At 45.4% G+C, this 16,824-nt stretch overlaps 1 protein-coding gene across 4 annotated transcripts in view; it reads right to left on the bottom strand.

Annotated features, from left to right (window-relative positions):
* The window catches only part of SLC25A42 (solute carrier family 25 member 42), a 41,040-nt gene that overhangs the window by 3,168 nt on the left and 21,048 nt on the right, over window positions 1–16,824 (bottom strand). For all 4 annotated transcript variants that reach the window (XM_039323850.1, XM_039323676.1, XM_039323762.1 and 1 more), the window contains 5 exons: window positions 13,623–13,734; window positions 11,740–11,765; window positions 10,370–10,536; window positions 7,696–7,812; window positions 5,346–5,497 (listed from right to left, as the gene is read on the bottom strand). In XM_039323850.1, the coding sequence (XP_039179784.1) occupies window positions 5,346–5,497; window positions 7,696–7,812; window positions 10,370–10,536; window positions 11,740–11,765; window positions 13,623–13,734 (574 nt within the window). The remainder of the gene's footprint in view (window positions 1–5,345; window positions 5,498–7,695; window positions 7,813–10,369; window positions 10,537–11,739; window positions 11,766–13,622; window positions 13,735–16,824) is intronic.

Raw genomic sequence — 16,824 nt, 5'->3', positions numbered from 1 at the left:
CCCAAATCACCCAACTGGCTTTCACGCCTCAGGCGACACTAGAACTCACAGACTCCTGGGGATTGGCCCAAAATCAGCCAAGTGGCTTACATGCCTCAGACGACACTAGAACTTACAGTCTCCTGGTGATTGGCCCAAAGTCACCTAGCTAGCTTTTGTGCCTAAAGCAGGACTAGAACTCAGAGTTTCCTGGTTTCCAAAGTAGATGTCAAGACTGCTAACACTGGATGTTCTTGCTTGCCATATATGAAGAAGCAAACCTGTTTTATTTAGCCCACAGGTCGGCAACCTGCAGCTCCGGAGCCGCATGCGGCTCTTTGAGCCTTCCCCGGTGGCTCCCAGCCTCCTCTGCCTTTGCAGAGAGAGACAGAGACAGAGAGAGGCAATTGCGCTTCCCTGCTTTTCTCTCTCTCTCTCTCTCTCTCTCTCTGCGTGTGTGTGTGTGTGTGTGTGTGTGTGTGTGTGTGTGTGTGTGTGTAAAACAGTGACTCACAGTGTTCTCCGAGGAGCTGAAAAGCTTTCTGGGCGGAGCTCCTCCCTTTGCTGCGTCTCTGCAGGAAGCAGGAAGCAGGAAGGGCAGGAGAGAGCTAGCTAGCCCAGCTAGGCTGACTCAGGAATTCTGGGAGTTGAAGTCCATGAGTCATTTAAGAGACGAGGTTGCCGACCCCTGAGCTTGTTGGACAACAGCTTGAAGCTTGCCAGGTGAGCAGCAGATAGGAGAGGGGGGGAGAAAGAGAGAGAGAGAAAGAGAGAGAGGGAGGGAGAGAGAGAGAGAGAGAGAGAGAGAGGAAAGAGAGAGAGAGAAAGAAAGAGAGCGGGAGAAGAGGAGTGGCAAGCAGACCAAGGGCAGATAGAGAGGGAGGGAGAGAGAGAGAGACAGAGAGAGAGAGAGAGAGAGAGACCCTTTTGACATCTAAAATGAAGATAACACTGCATATATCCTTTTTTTACCTGTATGTGTATGTACGTGTATATATGTGTGTGTGTGTGTATACATACATACATATACACACACACATATATACACACACACAAACACACACACACAAACACACACACACCTATAATAAAGGTAAAAAAGGATATATGCAGTGTTATCTTCATTTTAGATATCAAAAGGGTTTTGCGGCTTCCGGTGTTTTGTTTTTGGTGGGAAACGGGTCCAAGTGGCTCTTTGAGTGTTTTGGGTTGCCTACCCCTGATTTAGCCTGTATAGCACTTCTAGAGTTAAAGCAGATAATACTAGCCTAGTGGGTGGGAAAATATGCTAGCTAACCATAACAATATCTGAGCACAGTATTGCCAAGGTCAGCTGTAAGGGGAGGGGCACTTCACACTTCACATTAATTGGAGAATGTGATTGATGACTGTAAAATGAAGGAGTGAGTTTGCTTTGTCACGGGTGATTGGGGGAGGGAGGATTCAGTTTTTGGCTTAAAGTTGTATGTGCCGAAGCTATGCAGAAATAAAAGGATTCTTTAAGGTAAATAAGCCTCAAAGTTCTTTGAAAAGCTGCTTCTTTTCGGAACCATGACATAGCTCTTTATCCTGGAGAGGCACATTCTAAAGACTCCTTGAGGCCAGGACTGAGCTTAAGAGCCAAGATATCATAGAGAAGAACTGGGGAAAAGAGAAGAAAATATCTACTTAAACTTTCTCTCTTCACAATACAAGTTTTTCATGTAGACCAGTAAGGATCCAGTATATGGTTAAGCATATCGAACAGGGACTAGGAAATGCCAGTTCAGCCACAGCATTCACTGGGCCACTTAATCTTCCATTTGAATCAACCAGGCTGCTTGCCCCAAGCTCCCTGAAGGACACATGGGGACTGAAAATAAATAATAAAACAGTGGCAAATAAGTGAGGCATAGGGATTGCTGCAAATAATTCAGGTGAAGGTTTAGCTTTCTCTATTATAGAATCCTGCAGGAGTGACCTGATAGATGCATTAGAGTCTATCTCAGGGTAGGCAACCTTGGCTCTTTTATGACTCGTGGACTTCAATTCCCAGAATTCCTAAGCCAGCCATGCTGAGGGGAAAGGGAGAGTTTCCAAGCTGAGCCATGCTGCCTCAGGAATTCTGGGAGTTGAAGTCCATGAGTCATAAAAGAGCCAAGGTTGCCTACCCCTGGACTCTTTCTAGTCCAGTGATGGCAAACCTTTTAGAGACCGAGTGCCCAAACTGCAACCCAAAACCCACTTATGTATCGTTGGGTGCTGTGTGGGTATGCCTACTTGGCGAGCGCAGCTACAGTGGGCTTGGCAGACTGGGTGGGTTTGGCCACTGGATGGGTGTAGCTGCAGTAGTCATGGCAGATTGGGTGGGCATGGCCGGGGTGGGTGTAGCCACCTTGATGTTGCTTATGGGGAGGGACATCTGTGGGATCCGGGCAGGATTGGGAGAGATCCAGGGGGTCTCTGGCGGGTGGGATGGTGGGCTCCCCAATGGCGGCTCCAGACTGGCTGGCCTTAGGCCAGTGATGGTGAACTTTTAGAGATATGCTGGGGCAATGGCACGTGCCCACAGAGAGGGCTCTGTGTGCCGCTTCTGGCATGCGTGCCATAGGTTTGCCATTACTGATCTAGTCCAACTCCTCCTTAGAGGAGAGCCATTATAGCAGTGGATCTCAAACTCAGCAACTTTAAGATGTGTGGACTTTTGACTCCCAAAATTCCCCAGCCATCATGCTACAGTAAGCAGCTTCTGACCAGTAACCACAAGCTCTGCTGAAAACACAGGCAAACAAGAGATGATGATGATGATGATTAATATACAAGATGGTTCCACTGCTTTGCAAATCTTGTTGGGAATGTCTTCCTATCTTCAATGTGAACCTCCTTTCTTTTAATCTGAATTCTTCGATCTCCATCCTTATCCTTCCCTTACTTTTGACACAGGACAAATCTACCTCCTCATGTGACAGCCTGTAAGATACTTCCAGACTACTACTGTATTTCCCTCATTTTCTCTTTTACAACTAAAGCTAAACATTTCATTTACCTGTTCCTTACAGCAGGGCTTTTCAACGGGTGGTACGCGTACCACTTGTGGTACATTAATGAGTGGCAGGTGGTACGCAGCCCTGCCCAGCCAAGTGTAGTGGGGGAGGGAAAGAGCCAGCACAGGCAAGGACTTACAGTGAGAGAGTTCTCTGGAGCTGCAAAGGCCCCAGGCTCACTTCTGGCTCTGAGAAAGGAGGAGGGGAGGTGGAGACAGGAAAGCCTATATAATGAGGCAGTTTGGGCAGGAGAGGGAGAGAGATAAAAAAGCAACAGCCTTGGGAGGAGGCAGAGTCAGCTGCACCGAAGGGGAAGAAGAAAAAGAAGGAGGGGGAGGGTGGGGGGAGAGGAGATCAAGCAGGCTGGCCATGAGCCGATCTACAACTGCTGTGGCAGCCACTTGTGCTGGCAGCAGTAAACAGGCAAGAGGAATGAAAAAAGGCAGCAATGGCTGGAGGTGAGGCACGGAGGGAAGGAGATGGGGATTGGAAGGATTCTTATGTGCTTTTGTGACTTTGAAGTTCTGGGATTTGTGTAATGAGGGCTTTGTGTTCTTAAGGAGTGTTTGGCAATTTCTATTTGGCTGATGGTGTTAGCTTCTATTGCTCTGCTGCTGTTAGCTGTAAGTTTTGCTGCAAGGGATTTTGAAGTATTTTTCTCCTGAATGGATTTTGCCTGTAGCATTCCTTTACTTAGGAATGGAACCATTTGGGGAGGTTGCCTTAGCCAGCAGCCAGTACTTACATTTTTTTTGTCTTCCTTAAGTGCCAGCTGCGTTCCTTACTTTCCTTTCTAGCCAGTAGCTAATTCTTAAAGGGGAATGTGCCCTTTTAAGCTAGTTCACTCAGCAGCTTGTCTTTTCTGTCTCTGGAGGCCTTTCCTTGTTTAATCAATATACGGAAGAGGGAAAATATGGGGGGGGGGTTCAAATTCTTCCTTCAGAAGGAGATGGGAATGAGAAAAAGGGAGGCAGGGAAGGGAGGGAGGGAAGGAAGTCCCGCCTTAGCACTTGGCCACCAGCAGCTCTGCCATTGACTTTGCTTGTCAAAAGGTTGCAGAAGGGGATCACATGAACACTGGAACACTGTGACAATTATTTATTTATTTATGAGACTTATATACCGCTTTAAGTGCAAGCACTCTCTAAGCGGTGTACACCAGTAAGCAATGTATATATATATTTACATTGCCCCCCAACAATCTGGGTCCTCATTTTACCTACCCCGGAAGGATGGAAGGCTGAGTCAACCTTGAGCCAGTGAGATTTGAACCGCTGACCTGCTGAACACAGTCAGCTAAAGTGGCCTGCAGTACTGCACTCTAACTGCTGCGCCACCTCGGCTCTTATAAATATGAATCAGTTGCCAAGCATCCAAATATAAATCACATGACTTTGAGCATGCTGCAATGGTCATAAGTGTGAAAAATGGTCATAAATCATTTCAGTGCAATTGCAACTTTGAACAGATTTTTATTTTGGTCATCAAGATTTTGACACTTTCCTAGGTGGTACTCGAATATTGCCATATCCTAAAAGTGGTACAATCGGTAAAAAGGTTGAAAAGCCCTGCCTTACAGGACTTTGATAACAAAGTTTCACCCTGATTGGCTCCTTCCGATTCCCTTTCACACAACTCCATGTCTGTGGGTTTGGCCTCATCCCATTTAAAATTAGAAGTCAGCTCACATCTAACCATAAGAAACCCTTAAAGTTAATAATTTTGGTCCAGAATCGGTTGCTTGTCAGTTTTGCCAGACCATCTGAAATTTTAACATTGTGCCTGATGAGAAAATATTTCCCAAGAAAGTTTGCATTCCCACAACAGATATATCACAAACTCCCCAGCCTCACTGTTGTGATCACCGAGCAGTTTTTTTAAAAATAATATTTTTTTAAAAATGCACATAAAAACAGTACAAACCGTGTACAAATAACGCTCAACTTATGACTATTGGAACCAGAATTCCTGTGGCTAGACAGTGAGTCATGCTCAATTTTACAAGGTTTTTTTTTTGCCATGATTGTTAAGCGAATCAATGCAATGTTAAGTATAGCATGCAGTGTGGTTAAACAAATCTGGCTTCTCCCATTGACTCTGCTTGTCGGAAGCTGGCTGGGAAGGTCACAAATGGCATCACATGACCCAGGATGCTGCAACCACTGTAAATGCATGCCAGTTGCCAAGTGCCTGAGTTTTGATGCGCTGATGATCATAAGTGCAAGGATCAGTTGTAGGTCATTTTTTTTTCAGCGCTGTCGTTAAATTTGAATGGTCCCTAAACAAATGGTTGCAAGGTAAGGGCCACCTGCATATAATTCCTATCAGCTGGATTGTCCTTACCTGCGTGCAGCTTCTTCAGTGTCTCATAAGTGAAAAAGCTCAATCCAGCATAAGGGATCACCCCCAAAATGGTAGGGGAGAAGCCCCTGTACAGGGTCTTTAATCCTTCCTCGTGAGATATCCGCATAAATACATGAATTATGTTGCTGTACCTGCCAAGGAAAAATGAAATAGGCTACATTGTGGACTAGAATCCTGACAACATCAGACAAAAGTTAGAAAGAAGTTTGAAGGGTGAAAGTCCGAAGAATCTACGCCTATCCCAGTTGCAAGGGACGTGCTCTTATTTTAGGGAATCTCCCACAGGTGGGGAACTTAATGTGTTGTTGGCAGGCTGGCCATATTGGTCATCTTTGTTTATATTAGCGTAAGCTGAACCTTTTGTGAGTACTCTCACAAGATGTCTATGGAGGGGGAATGTGGTCAACCACAAGGCATCCCTTATCCCTCCCTCCTGGAATCCAGACTACATTCCACTACAGTTTTGTCATATATATATTTTTGTCACTGTGGTTAGTAGATCCCTAAGATACTTGACTGGATTCACCAAGTGAACTATGAGCAAGCAGACTATTTAGTACTTGAGTACATTACAGGTAGTCTTCAACTTACCACAACGGAGCCCAAAATTTTCTTGCCACATTTGTTAAGTAAATCACTGCAGTTATTAAATTGGTAACATGCGCTTGTTCAGGGCATCTGGTCTCCTCATTGACTTTGCTTGTCAGAAGGTCGCAAAAGGTGATCACGTGAACCCGGGACACTAGCAACCATCATAAATGTGAATCAGTTGCCAAGCATCCTGCCTGAGCAGGGGGTTGGACTAGATGACCTCCAAAGTCCCTTCCAGCTTTTTTTAATTATTATTATTATTATCGATCATTGCACAGTCAGCCAGATGCTCAGACTGGATTTGGCATTTTTGTCTACCTATCGAGTCCTTACCAAGGACCTGGGATAGGCAGATATGGATGTTTGATGTTATTACAGGTATCGTCGCAGGATGGAAGCAGTTCCTAATAAGGCCGCCTTTTGCAATTGACTAATAGCGAATTTGTCAATGCCAATTGTGTTCAAGTGGTGCTCCAGTTGTTTTGGGATTGCACCCAAGGAGCCTATGACTATTAGTACTACCCTTGCTTGCTTTTGCCACAGTCTTTCTATTTCTATTTGTAGGTCTTTGTATTTTGTTATCTTCTCCAGTTCTTTCTTGTCTATTCTGCTGTCTCCAGGCACTGCCACGTCTACTATTACTATTATTATTATTATTATCCGAATGTGAATCACATGACCCCGGGAATGCTGCAATGGTCATAAGTGTGAAAAATGGTCATGTCATTTTTTTCAGTGCAGTTATAACTTCAAACAGTCACTAAGGGAACTGTTGTAAGTTGAGGACTACCTGTATTGAACCAATCACTGTCCTGGAGTAGAAGAAAACCTTGTAGAAGAAATTTATTTCTTTTTGGCAAATCTTTTTTTTTTTTTTTTTTTTTGCTTGGAACATGAGAAAAGCAACAATCTTCCCTTAGATGAGCATTTATGCTTCAACCTTTCATTATACGTTATTCACTGTTGTAAAATGAATCTGGCTTCCCCAATAACTTTGATTATCAGAAGGTCACAAAAGGGGGTCACGCGACCAAAGGATGCTGAAACGGTCATAAATACAAGCCAGTTGCCAAGAGTCTGACTTTCGATCACGTAACCCTGCGGATGCTGCAATGGTCGTAAGTGTGAGAAACAGTCATAAGTCACTTTTTTCAGGGCCACTGTAACTTCAAATGGTCACTAAAGGAACTGGGGTAAGTCAAGGACTATCTGTATAGGTCAGGGGTCTTCAGACTTGGCAACTTGAAATATAATATAAACCTACTTATCGGGATCCTGTGCTTAAAAGCAACTTGTGAAGAGACTGAACAGACATACCTTGGAGAGTTTCCAAAGAGGATGAGGTTATTCCACAAGGGCTATTAATCACTAAATCTCTGAATTATCAGGCACCGGAAACCATAATCAAAGTACTTGTTCTTCATGCTTTGCTTGTGAACCTCCCGGTTGGATCGGAATGCTGGATGCCATGGCTTAGGGCAGGGGTAGGCAACCTTGGCTCTTTTATGACACGTGGACTTCAACTCCCAGAATTCCTAAGACAGCATGGCTCAGCTTGGAAACCTCTCCGTTTCCCCTCAGCATGGCTGGCTCAGGAATTCTGGGAGCTGAAGTCCACAAGTCTTCAAGTTGCCAAGTCTGAAGACCCTTGGTATAGGTTTTGAGGAACAATAAGAGTGAAAGAATACACCTCATGTCCCTTCTTAAGTACATGAGCATCAAATCTCCAATCGCTTACATTTCCTTCGGCGTCACTGCCATACGGGCACGAACCAGGTCCAGGGGGTATGTCAACATGGCAGCTGTGATCCCTGCCAGAGAGCCTGCGACGAATCTGGGCAGAGGGGTGAGTGCCCTGAAACAAAAGAATATTTTAAAAGGAGAATTTCTTTGGTTGTTGGCTATCCAGACTCTAAACCGACTGGACAAAAAAAAGGTTCCAAACTGAATCAGAATCTGAATAGAGCTGGAAAGGACCTTGGGGGTCTTCTAGTCCAGTGGTTCTCAATCTTTTTAATGCCGCGACCCCCAACCGGTCGTAAGTCGAGGACTACTCAACCGGTCGTAAGTCGAGGACTACTCAACTGGTGCAGCACCGTTTGTAGAATGGGACTTTTGGCGGGCTCAGCAGGGCAGAGACAGCCTGGACCATTCCTATTGGCTTTGGAAAGCCAATAGAATTAGACTCTATTCAAGAGAGTCTATTCTATTGGCTTTCAAAAGCCAATAGAATAAAAGGGAGTAGCACAGCTAAGGAAAAGGGGGAAATAATGGCGGACTGCGTTGTTTGGCGACTCCCGTGAAATGGTCGTTCGACCCCAAATGGGGTCCCGACCCACAGATTGAGAACCACTGTTCTAGTCCAACCCCCTGCTCAAGCAGGAGACTCTATTCCAGTGATGGTGAACCTTTTAGAGACCGAGTGCTCAAACTGCAACCCAAAACACACTTATTTATCGCCGGATGCCAGATGGGCATGGCCCACTGGATGGACGTGGCTGTGGTGGGAATGGCAGATTGGGTGGGTGTGGCCAATGTGGGTGTGATCATCTCTATGTTGCTCGTGAGGAGGGACACCTGTGGGGGCCAGGCAGGGTTGGGGGAGATCCAGGGGGTCTCTGGCAGGTGGGGCGGTGGGCAGGAGGCTCGTCCTGCAGGGCGAGGCAAGGTAAGGTAAGGCAAGGCGAGGGTGTCATTGTCACAGGGAAAGATGAGGCAGGGGACGGGGCGGCTGCTGCCTGACACCATCAGCCCCTGCACACAGAGGCCAGCGAGCGCATGGGCACTGGGATGCATCCGGTCATGTGGGACCGCGGTGAGTTAGCGGGCGGCTGGTTGAAGAGGGACGATTGCCATCTCCGGGGCATGGTGCGCCTGCCCACAGAGAAGGCTCTGAGTGCCGCCTCTGGCACGCGTGCCATAGGTTCGCCACCACTGCCCTGTACCATTTCAGACAAGTGACTGTCCAGTCTCTTCTTAAAAATCTCCAGTGATGAAGCACCCACGTCTGGAGGCAAGCTGTTCCATTGGTTAATTGTCCTCACTGTTAGGAAGTTTCTCCTTAATTCCAGGTTGCTTCTCTCTTTGTTCCATTTCCAACCATTGTTTCTTGTCTTGCCCTCTGATGCTTTGGAAAATAAATTGACCCCCTCAGCCTCTCAAATACTAGAATACTGCCATCATGCCCCCCCTTCTTTTCTCTAGACTGGCTATACCCAATTCCTGTAACCATTCTTCGTATGTTTTAGTCTCCAGGCCTTTAATCATCTTAGTTGTTGAATTTTGCACTTTTTCCAAAGCCTCAACATCTTTTTTGTAGTGTGGTGACCAAAACTGAATGCAGTATTCCAGGTGTGGCCTTACTAAGGCTTTATAAAGCGGTACTAATACTTCGCGTGATCTTGATTCTATGCCTCTGTTTATATAACCAAGTTTTGTATTACTTTTTTAGTGGCTGCTGCATACTGCTGGCTCATGTTTAAGTGATCGTCCACTAGGACTCCAAGGTCCCTCTCACAGTTACTGTTTTTGAGCCAGGTTTCGTCCAATCTGTACTTGTACCTTTGGTTTTTCCTGCCCAGGTGTAAAACCTTGCTTTTCTCCACATTAAATATCATTTTGTTGGACAGGGCCCATTGTTCGAGTCAAGAACAAGATCTTTTTGGAACCTGAGTTTGTCTTCTGGGGTGTTGGCTATTCCTGCCAGTTTAGTGTCATCTGCAAATTTGATGAGTTCCCCTTCTATTCCCTCATCTAAGTCATTTATGAAGATATTGAAGAGTACTGGGCCTAGGACGGAACCTTGTGGTACCCCACTGCTTACTTCTCTCCATGTAGATGTAGTACCATTAAGGACTACTCACTGAGTATGGTTTGTCAGCCAGTTACATTGCTCATTCCAAAACTCTGGCTCTGTTCCCTTGGCACTAAAATACAGCTGACATAAATCAGGCTCAGCAATGAATCAAAATTTATAAATCGCAACGATTGGGGTTTCACGGTTGGAAATGTAAGTCAGAGAGACAAGATTCCGCCATACACCAGAACAGACAACTAGAAGCTTTCACCTGTATTGTCCCAAAGGTGTTTTTTCAAGAGGCATCTGGACTTTTTTGTCTTTCTTTGAAGATGTTTGACTTCTCATCCAGGAAGCTTCTCTTGGATGAGAAGCGAAACGTCTTCAAAGAAAAACAAAGAAAGTCCAGTCGCCTCTTGAAAAAGCACCTTCGGGACAACCGTGGCCTGGATGACTGAGAATCACCCCAGACTTTCACCTGTGTTCTTTGTTCTGATCAACAATAACTGTTGTTTTTGAACTCTATCCTGGTTCCTGACTTCTTGTACCTGACAATATCTTTCCCACGTGCTCAGGCCAAGACCTTTAAGGAGACTGAGGCTCCCTAGCAACTTACTTTCCCTGGTAGCCATAGTAGCTGCCCAAAAGCTGCTTGTACTCCTCGTGTGCACAAAACTGGATGGCAGCGTAGGGGATCACCCGAACCATGGTGGCCGAGTTGCCTCGCCATAGGCTGAAGAAGCCTTCACTGAGGTAGGTACGATAGATCAGCCGGTAGGCCTCCTGGATAGAGAAGGAGCTGGGTCAGGGGTGACACGCTTGAAAAGACAAAGGAGCTGTGAATTTTTAAGAGGGAATTTGGAGAGGAAAGGTTGGGGCAGGGCAAGTAGGACGTAGGGAGTTTTCAGCCAAAAAATGGTTACGATTCACTGGTGTCTCCTCAACATATTCTTCTTGTTGTCCCACCAAACTCCCACAGAATGGGTTGGTTTCTGTCTTTCTTTCACTGATGGCAATATATATGTGAGGTCTCAAGATGCTGCAGAACTGCAACAAGACTGTTGGATCATGATAAGCCCAGAAAAGCAGACGCCAACACTGAGGGACCTTTCAGAAGGAACTTACTCCAGAAAGAATAGAGAAGGAGGAGGAGGAAGGGGGAGGGGGGAGGGGACAGGGGGAGAAGGGAGGAGGGAGGAGGGAGGAGGAGAGAAAGAGGAGGAAGAAGAAGAGGAGGAGGAGGAAGAGGAGGAGGAGGAGGAAGAAGAAGAAGAAGAAGAAGAAGAAGAAGAAGAAGAAGAAGAAGAAGAAGAAGAAGAAGAAGAAGAAGAAGAAGAAGAAGAAGAAGAAGAAGAAGAAGAAGAAGAAGAAGAAGAAGAAGAAGAAGAAGAAGAAGAAGAAGAAGAAGAAGAAGAAGAAGAAGAAGAAGAAGAAGAAGAAGAAGAAGAAGAAGAAGAAGAAGAAGAAGAAGAAGGTCAATCTGGCAATAACTATTTCTTTAAGCCACAGTGGAGAGAGAAAGAGCATGCAAAACAAGATAGAAGAACCCTTTGCCAAAGTCCAGCAGAAACACTGGGAATTTTTGCCCCTAATGACTCCTACGCCCCTCAGATGCTACTTTAGGATAAGTCAATGTCACATCCCACTATCTGCCTCCTTACACAAAGTAAAGCCTACTTTTTCTCTGTGTTGCAGTTAGCAAGCAGCTACACAGTCTCCTTATGAGGGTTGAATTCCTGTTTTAATGTCTATTCTTTCGCTGGAATTTTGCCCCAAGAGTTTACTTCAATTGGCACATACATGTGCCTACCGTTTTATAGTAGTTCTGTTTTGACTAATTTTCACTTAAGAAGCCAGAAGGAGGGGCAGAACAGAGAGGTGTGTTAAGGTGAGACCCACCCATGGGATCAATTCAGTGAGATTTAATCCTTCCCAACTGCTCAACCTGCAAGGAAGCTTAGAAAAGAGAAGGACGTTTCACCTTACCTTAGCAGAAAACCGATTCGACGACACTGAAAACAGAAAAAAAAAAAAGAAGCCATTACGCACGTCAGCCCTGCAACTAAGAAATCTATGGGCAGACTAATCCATGCCACAAACCAGCATCTTTGCACTCAGTCAGACTCTGGTTTGGAACATCCAGACCGCATCCCCAAGGAAGAGAACCATCTCCACTGCCTTTGTGAATTGGCACCTAATATCTCAACAGGTCCACATTAGCCTGGAGACAGGTATGGTATAGGGCAGGGGTAGGCAACCTTGGCTCTTTTATGACTCGTGGACTTCAACTCCCAGAATTCCTGAGCCAGCATGGCTCAGCTTGGAAACCTCTCCCTTTCCCCTCAGCAAGGCTGGCTCAGGAATTCTGGGAGTTGAAGTCCACGAGTCATAAAAGAGCCAAGACTGCCTACCCCTGATATAGACCAGTGTTTCTCAACCTTGAGAACTTTAAGACATGTGGACTTCACTCCCAGAATGCTGGCTGGAGAATTCTGGGAATTGAAGTCCACACATCTTAAAGTTACCAAGGCTGAGAAACATTGGTGTAGTAGGCTGCTACAAGATCCAGTTCTTAGTCCTGTGCTGCTCAACATTTTTATGACAAGCTACGGTGAGAAGATGGAGGAACATGCTTATCAATTTTGTTCTTTAGATGACAGGAGGATTTCAAAACAATCTCTAGTCTACATTAATCAGAATCCCACTTCAAACGGTATGTCCAACTCTGGTTTCCATATTTTAAAGAGGAGTCGGACAACTAGAACAGGTTGAGAGGATAGAAGAGATCAGAAACCAAGTCCTTTACTGTCTTCTGTACCATCCCACAATGCAGGTTAGTGAATAATCGATTTAAGTTATAGAAAAGAAAGTTTTATCTGAATATTAGAAAAAAGAAAAGAAGAAGTGGATCCAAAGGAAACTGTAAATTATAAACTATCACCACATGTCCAAAATAATAAGAAACAACATTATTAGATATGCTCTAAAGCAGGGGAACCAGGCTGTCTCAGGAATTCTGGGAGTTGAAGTCCGCAAGTCATAAAGGGGCCATGGTTCCCCACCTCGGCTCCAAAGCATTTAAATGAGGAATCTAAATGCTTTTAAAGAATATGCTGGCCTTGTTTTCATAAACCATTACACCTTAAATCTTCAGATGCCTGGCTTGTCAAAGGCCTTCTGCAAAGACAGCTGAACAAACTAATTACAAATTAACCAGGATTTTAAAAAAGCACACAGTCTTTCCAAATCCTGGTATTTAGTTTCATTATCAAGCCAGAATGCAAAGGCAGAGAGTCAAATCTGGCTTCTAAGCTGGTTAGATCAGAGGTCCCCAACCTTTTGGGCACCATGGACCGGTTCCGTGGAGAAAGGTTTTTCCATGACTGGAGCATGCGTGGTTTTGTGTGTTGCCTACATCGCGTGGATGGGGCTTTGCTTGTTTGTGCGGACCGGTTGCTGGCATGCCGTGGCCCAGTACCGGTCCATGGACTGGGGTTGGGGACCCCTGGATTACAGTAACGACAAGCCAGGAATAAATGCAATTGTTTGTCCAAACTGGGGGCCGTACAGATCTACAAACTTCAAATCCCAAAATTCCTCAACCCCCCAGGGTTACTACTGAGAATTCTGGGAACTGAAATCCATGTATTTAAATCAATGTTTTTCAAACTTGGCAACTTTAAGATATGTGGACCTCAACTCCCAGCATTCCCCAGCCAGCATGATGGGTAGGGAATTCTGGAAGTTGAAGTCCACACATCGTAAAGTTGTCAAATCTGAAAAACGGATCTAAAAGGAGCCACGATTGCTTCCGCAACTTAGAAAGATAGGAAGATTCCCCCATTTCTCCTCCCTTCTCCCATGTCTACCTTGGAAAATGATTTTTGTCCTGTCCAACGGTGCCACAGCTGTTTTGGCCACAGCGCCAGCCAATGCCCCAGACACCAAGGAGTTGATCACACTTTTTTTCTGTTCAGTACTCTGGAACAGAAAACCAAAACATGTCAGAGATCCAATCATGCAACAGAAAAATAGCAGCTAGGGCTCTCTCTCTCTCTCATAAGAAACAGCAGACTTTTTTTTTAAATGGAAGTAAATGATAAGTTTCTCTTGCTTTAAAGCTGGTAAGAAAAACCTTATACAATATTTTCAAATGGGGATACTTAATCATTTTACATGAGAATTTCTAATGGATTAATGACTTACAATGACACAGGCAAGGCTGGCTTAGCATGCTCAGCCACAAAATGCCTAATCAAGGGTAACCCAAACAAGCTTTGCATATTACAGTGATGGCCAACCTTTTAGAGACCAAGTGCCCCAAAACCGCCCCTGCCCCGCCTGCTCTGCTCTGCCCCCACCCCGCCCCCAGCCCCACCCACCTCCAGGGCCACTCACCACTTCCACAGGCAGCCCAGCAGTGCCATGGTGGCCACGTCCTCCACCTACGCCCCGCAGCATCAACTGCACGTGATGGAGCACGGGGATGGAGTCTTGTCCCCACCTGGCTGCCATGTCCTTGGCTGCGCTGCTCTGAGCGGGCCACGTTCGGGGGTGACTCTCCTCTGGGGGGGGCTGCTGCTGAGGAGCAGGCCACAGGGGGGCGGGGCTGGGGCAATGGCATGCGTGCCCACAGAGAGGGCTCTGAGTGCTGCCTCTGACACTCGTGCCATAGGTTCGCCACCACTGGCCTATTACATGAAAGCACCCAGGAAGTTTTCAACCAACCTTAGTCTGGGTCTTCAGCAGGATTGGGATGCACAACAAAAAAATTCTCAAGGTCATCTGGGGTCTCCAAACTTGGCAACTTTGAGACTTATGGATGTTAGCTCCCAGAATTCCTCAGCCACCCATTCAGGCTGGGGACTTCTGGGAGTTGAAGTCCACAAGTCTCAAAGTTGCCAAGGATAGAGTAAGAATCAGACTTGTACCCACAAGATTCAAATCACAAGAGAGGAACAAGAGGACATACAGGCAGTTCTCGACTTACAACAGTTCATTTAACGACGGCTTGAAGTTACAACAGCACTGAAAAAAGCCACTCGTGACCGTCTTTCATACTTAGGACCAGTGAAGCATCCCCCTGGACACGTGATCAAAATTCAGACGCTTGGCAACTGGTTCATATTTATGACGGTTGCAGTGGCCCGGGGTCGTGTGATCACTTTTTGTAACCTTCCAACAGGCAAAGTCAATGGGGAAGCCAGATTCACTTAACAACTGTATTACTAACTTAACACATACAGGGTTCACTTAACAACTGTGGCAAGAAAGGTCATAAAATGAGGCAAAATTCAGTTAACAAATGTCTTAACTAGCAACAGAAATGGTGGGCTCAACTGTGGTCATAAGTTGAGGACTCCCTATATAGGAACATTGGCTCCTATCTCTTTGTTCAGGAGCCATTTTCTATGCTCCAATTCTGCTTTTGGACATCAACACAATTAATTTCCACAAAGCCTTTTCAGTAACGGCATTGAAACATTTATTTCCCAATGCGTAAATTGCACAAAATGCTTGGTACTTTAATGTATAAACCCTGCCTACAGTTTTAAGGGAGAAATGCTGACTTTTTGTAAACAAAAATATTATTTTGCTGCTACTTTTAAACTTGTTGCTCAGTTTACAGATACTCCTCGACTTAAGATCACATTTGAGCCCAAAATTTATGCTGCTAAGCGGGACACTGGTTAAGTGAGTTTTGCCCCACTTTATGACTTTTCTTATCACAGTTGTTAAGTGAATTGTTGCAGCTGAGAAAAGCAAAGTCTTACATTTAGGCAGGAAAAAATCAAAGACACAAGTACACATTGGGTGAGACCTGGCTCAAAAACAGTAATTGTGAGAGGGACCTTGGAGTCCTAGTGGACGATCACTTAGTAAGGCCACACTTGGAATACTGCAGCCAATTTCAGTCACCATACTGCAAAAAAGGTATTGAGAGTTTGGAAAAAGTTCAGAGAAGAGCAACTAAGATGATCCAAGGCCTGGAGACTAAAACATACAAAGAACGGCTGCAGGGCTTGGGTTTGGCTAGTCTAAAGAAAAGAAGAAATAGGGGAGACATGATAACAGTATTCCAGTATTTGAGGGGCTGCCACAAAGAAGAGGGGGTCACGTTATTCACAAAGCACCAGATTGCAGGACAAGAAACAATGATTGGAAACTGATCGAAGAGAATTAAGGAGAAACTTCCTGACAGTGAGGACAATCAACCAGTGGAACGGCTTGCCCCCAGAAATCGTGGGCGCTCCATCATTGGAGATTTTTAAGAAGAGACTAGACCAGTGGTTCTCAACCTGTGGGTCGGGACCCCATTTGGGATCAAATGACCATTTCACGGGGGTCGCCAAACAACGCAGTCCGCCATTTTTTCCCTTTTTCCTTAGCTGTGCTACTCCCTTTTATTCTATTGGCTTTTGAAAGCCAATAGAATAGACTCTCTTGAATAGAGTCTAATTCTATTGGCTTCAAAAGCCAATAGGAATTGTCCAGGCTGTCTCTGCCCTGCTGAGCCCACCAAAAGTCCCATTCTGCAAACGGTGCTGCACCAGTTGAGTAGTCCTCGACTTACGACCGGTTGAGTAGTCCTCGACTTACGACCGGTTGGGGGTCGCAGCATTAAAAAGGTTGAGAACCACTGGACTAGACAATTACTTGTCTGAGATTGTATAGGTTCTCCTGCTTGAGCAGAAGGCTGGACTAGAAGACCTCCAAAGTCCCTTCCAGCTATATTCCATTCTAAAAAAGAGCTGTTAAGTTAGTAACACAGCCGTTAAGTGAATCTGGCTTCTCCATTGATTTGGCTTGTCGGAAGGTCACAAAAGGAGATCACATGACCCCAGGACATTCCAAATGTCATAAATATGAGTCATTTGCCAAGTGTCTGAATTTTGGTCACATGATCATGGGGATGTTGTAACGGTTGTAAGTGTGAAAAACAGTCTTATGTTTTCAGGGCCGTTGTAACTGTGAACAGTCACTAAATGAATTGTTGTAAGTCGAGGACTACCTGTATGGAGTTGCTTCATGGCCGCTGCAGTTACAGCACAGCCAAGACACAAACTGCCC

The sequence above is a fragment of the Crotalus tigris genome, unplaced genomic scaffold (genome assembly GCF_016545835.1).
Source record: "Crotalus tigris isolate CLP2741 ecotype Arizona unplaced genomic scaffold, ASM1654583v1 scf7180000017543.2237141, whole genome shotgun sequence".
NCBI lineage: Eukaryota > Metazoa > Chordata > Lepidosauria > Squamata > Viperidae > Crotalus > Crotalus tigris.
Note: the sequence above shows the minus strand (reverse complement) of the source record. Positions and strands in the feature narration are given on the sequence as shown.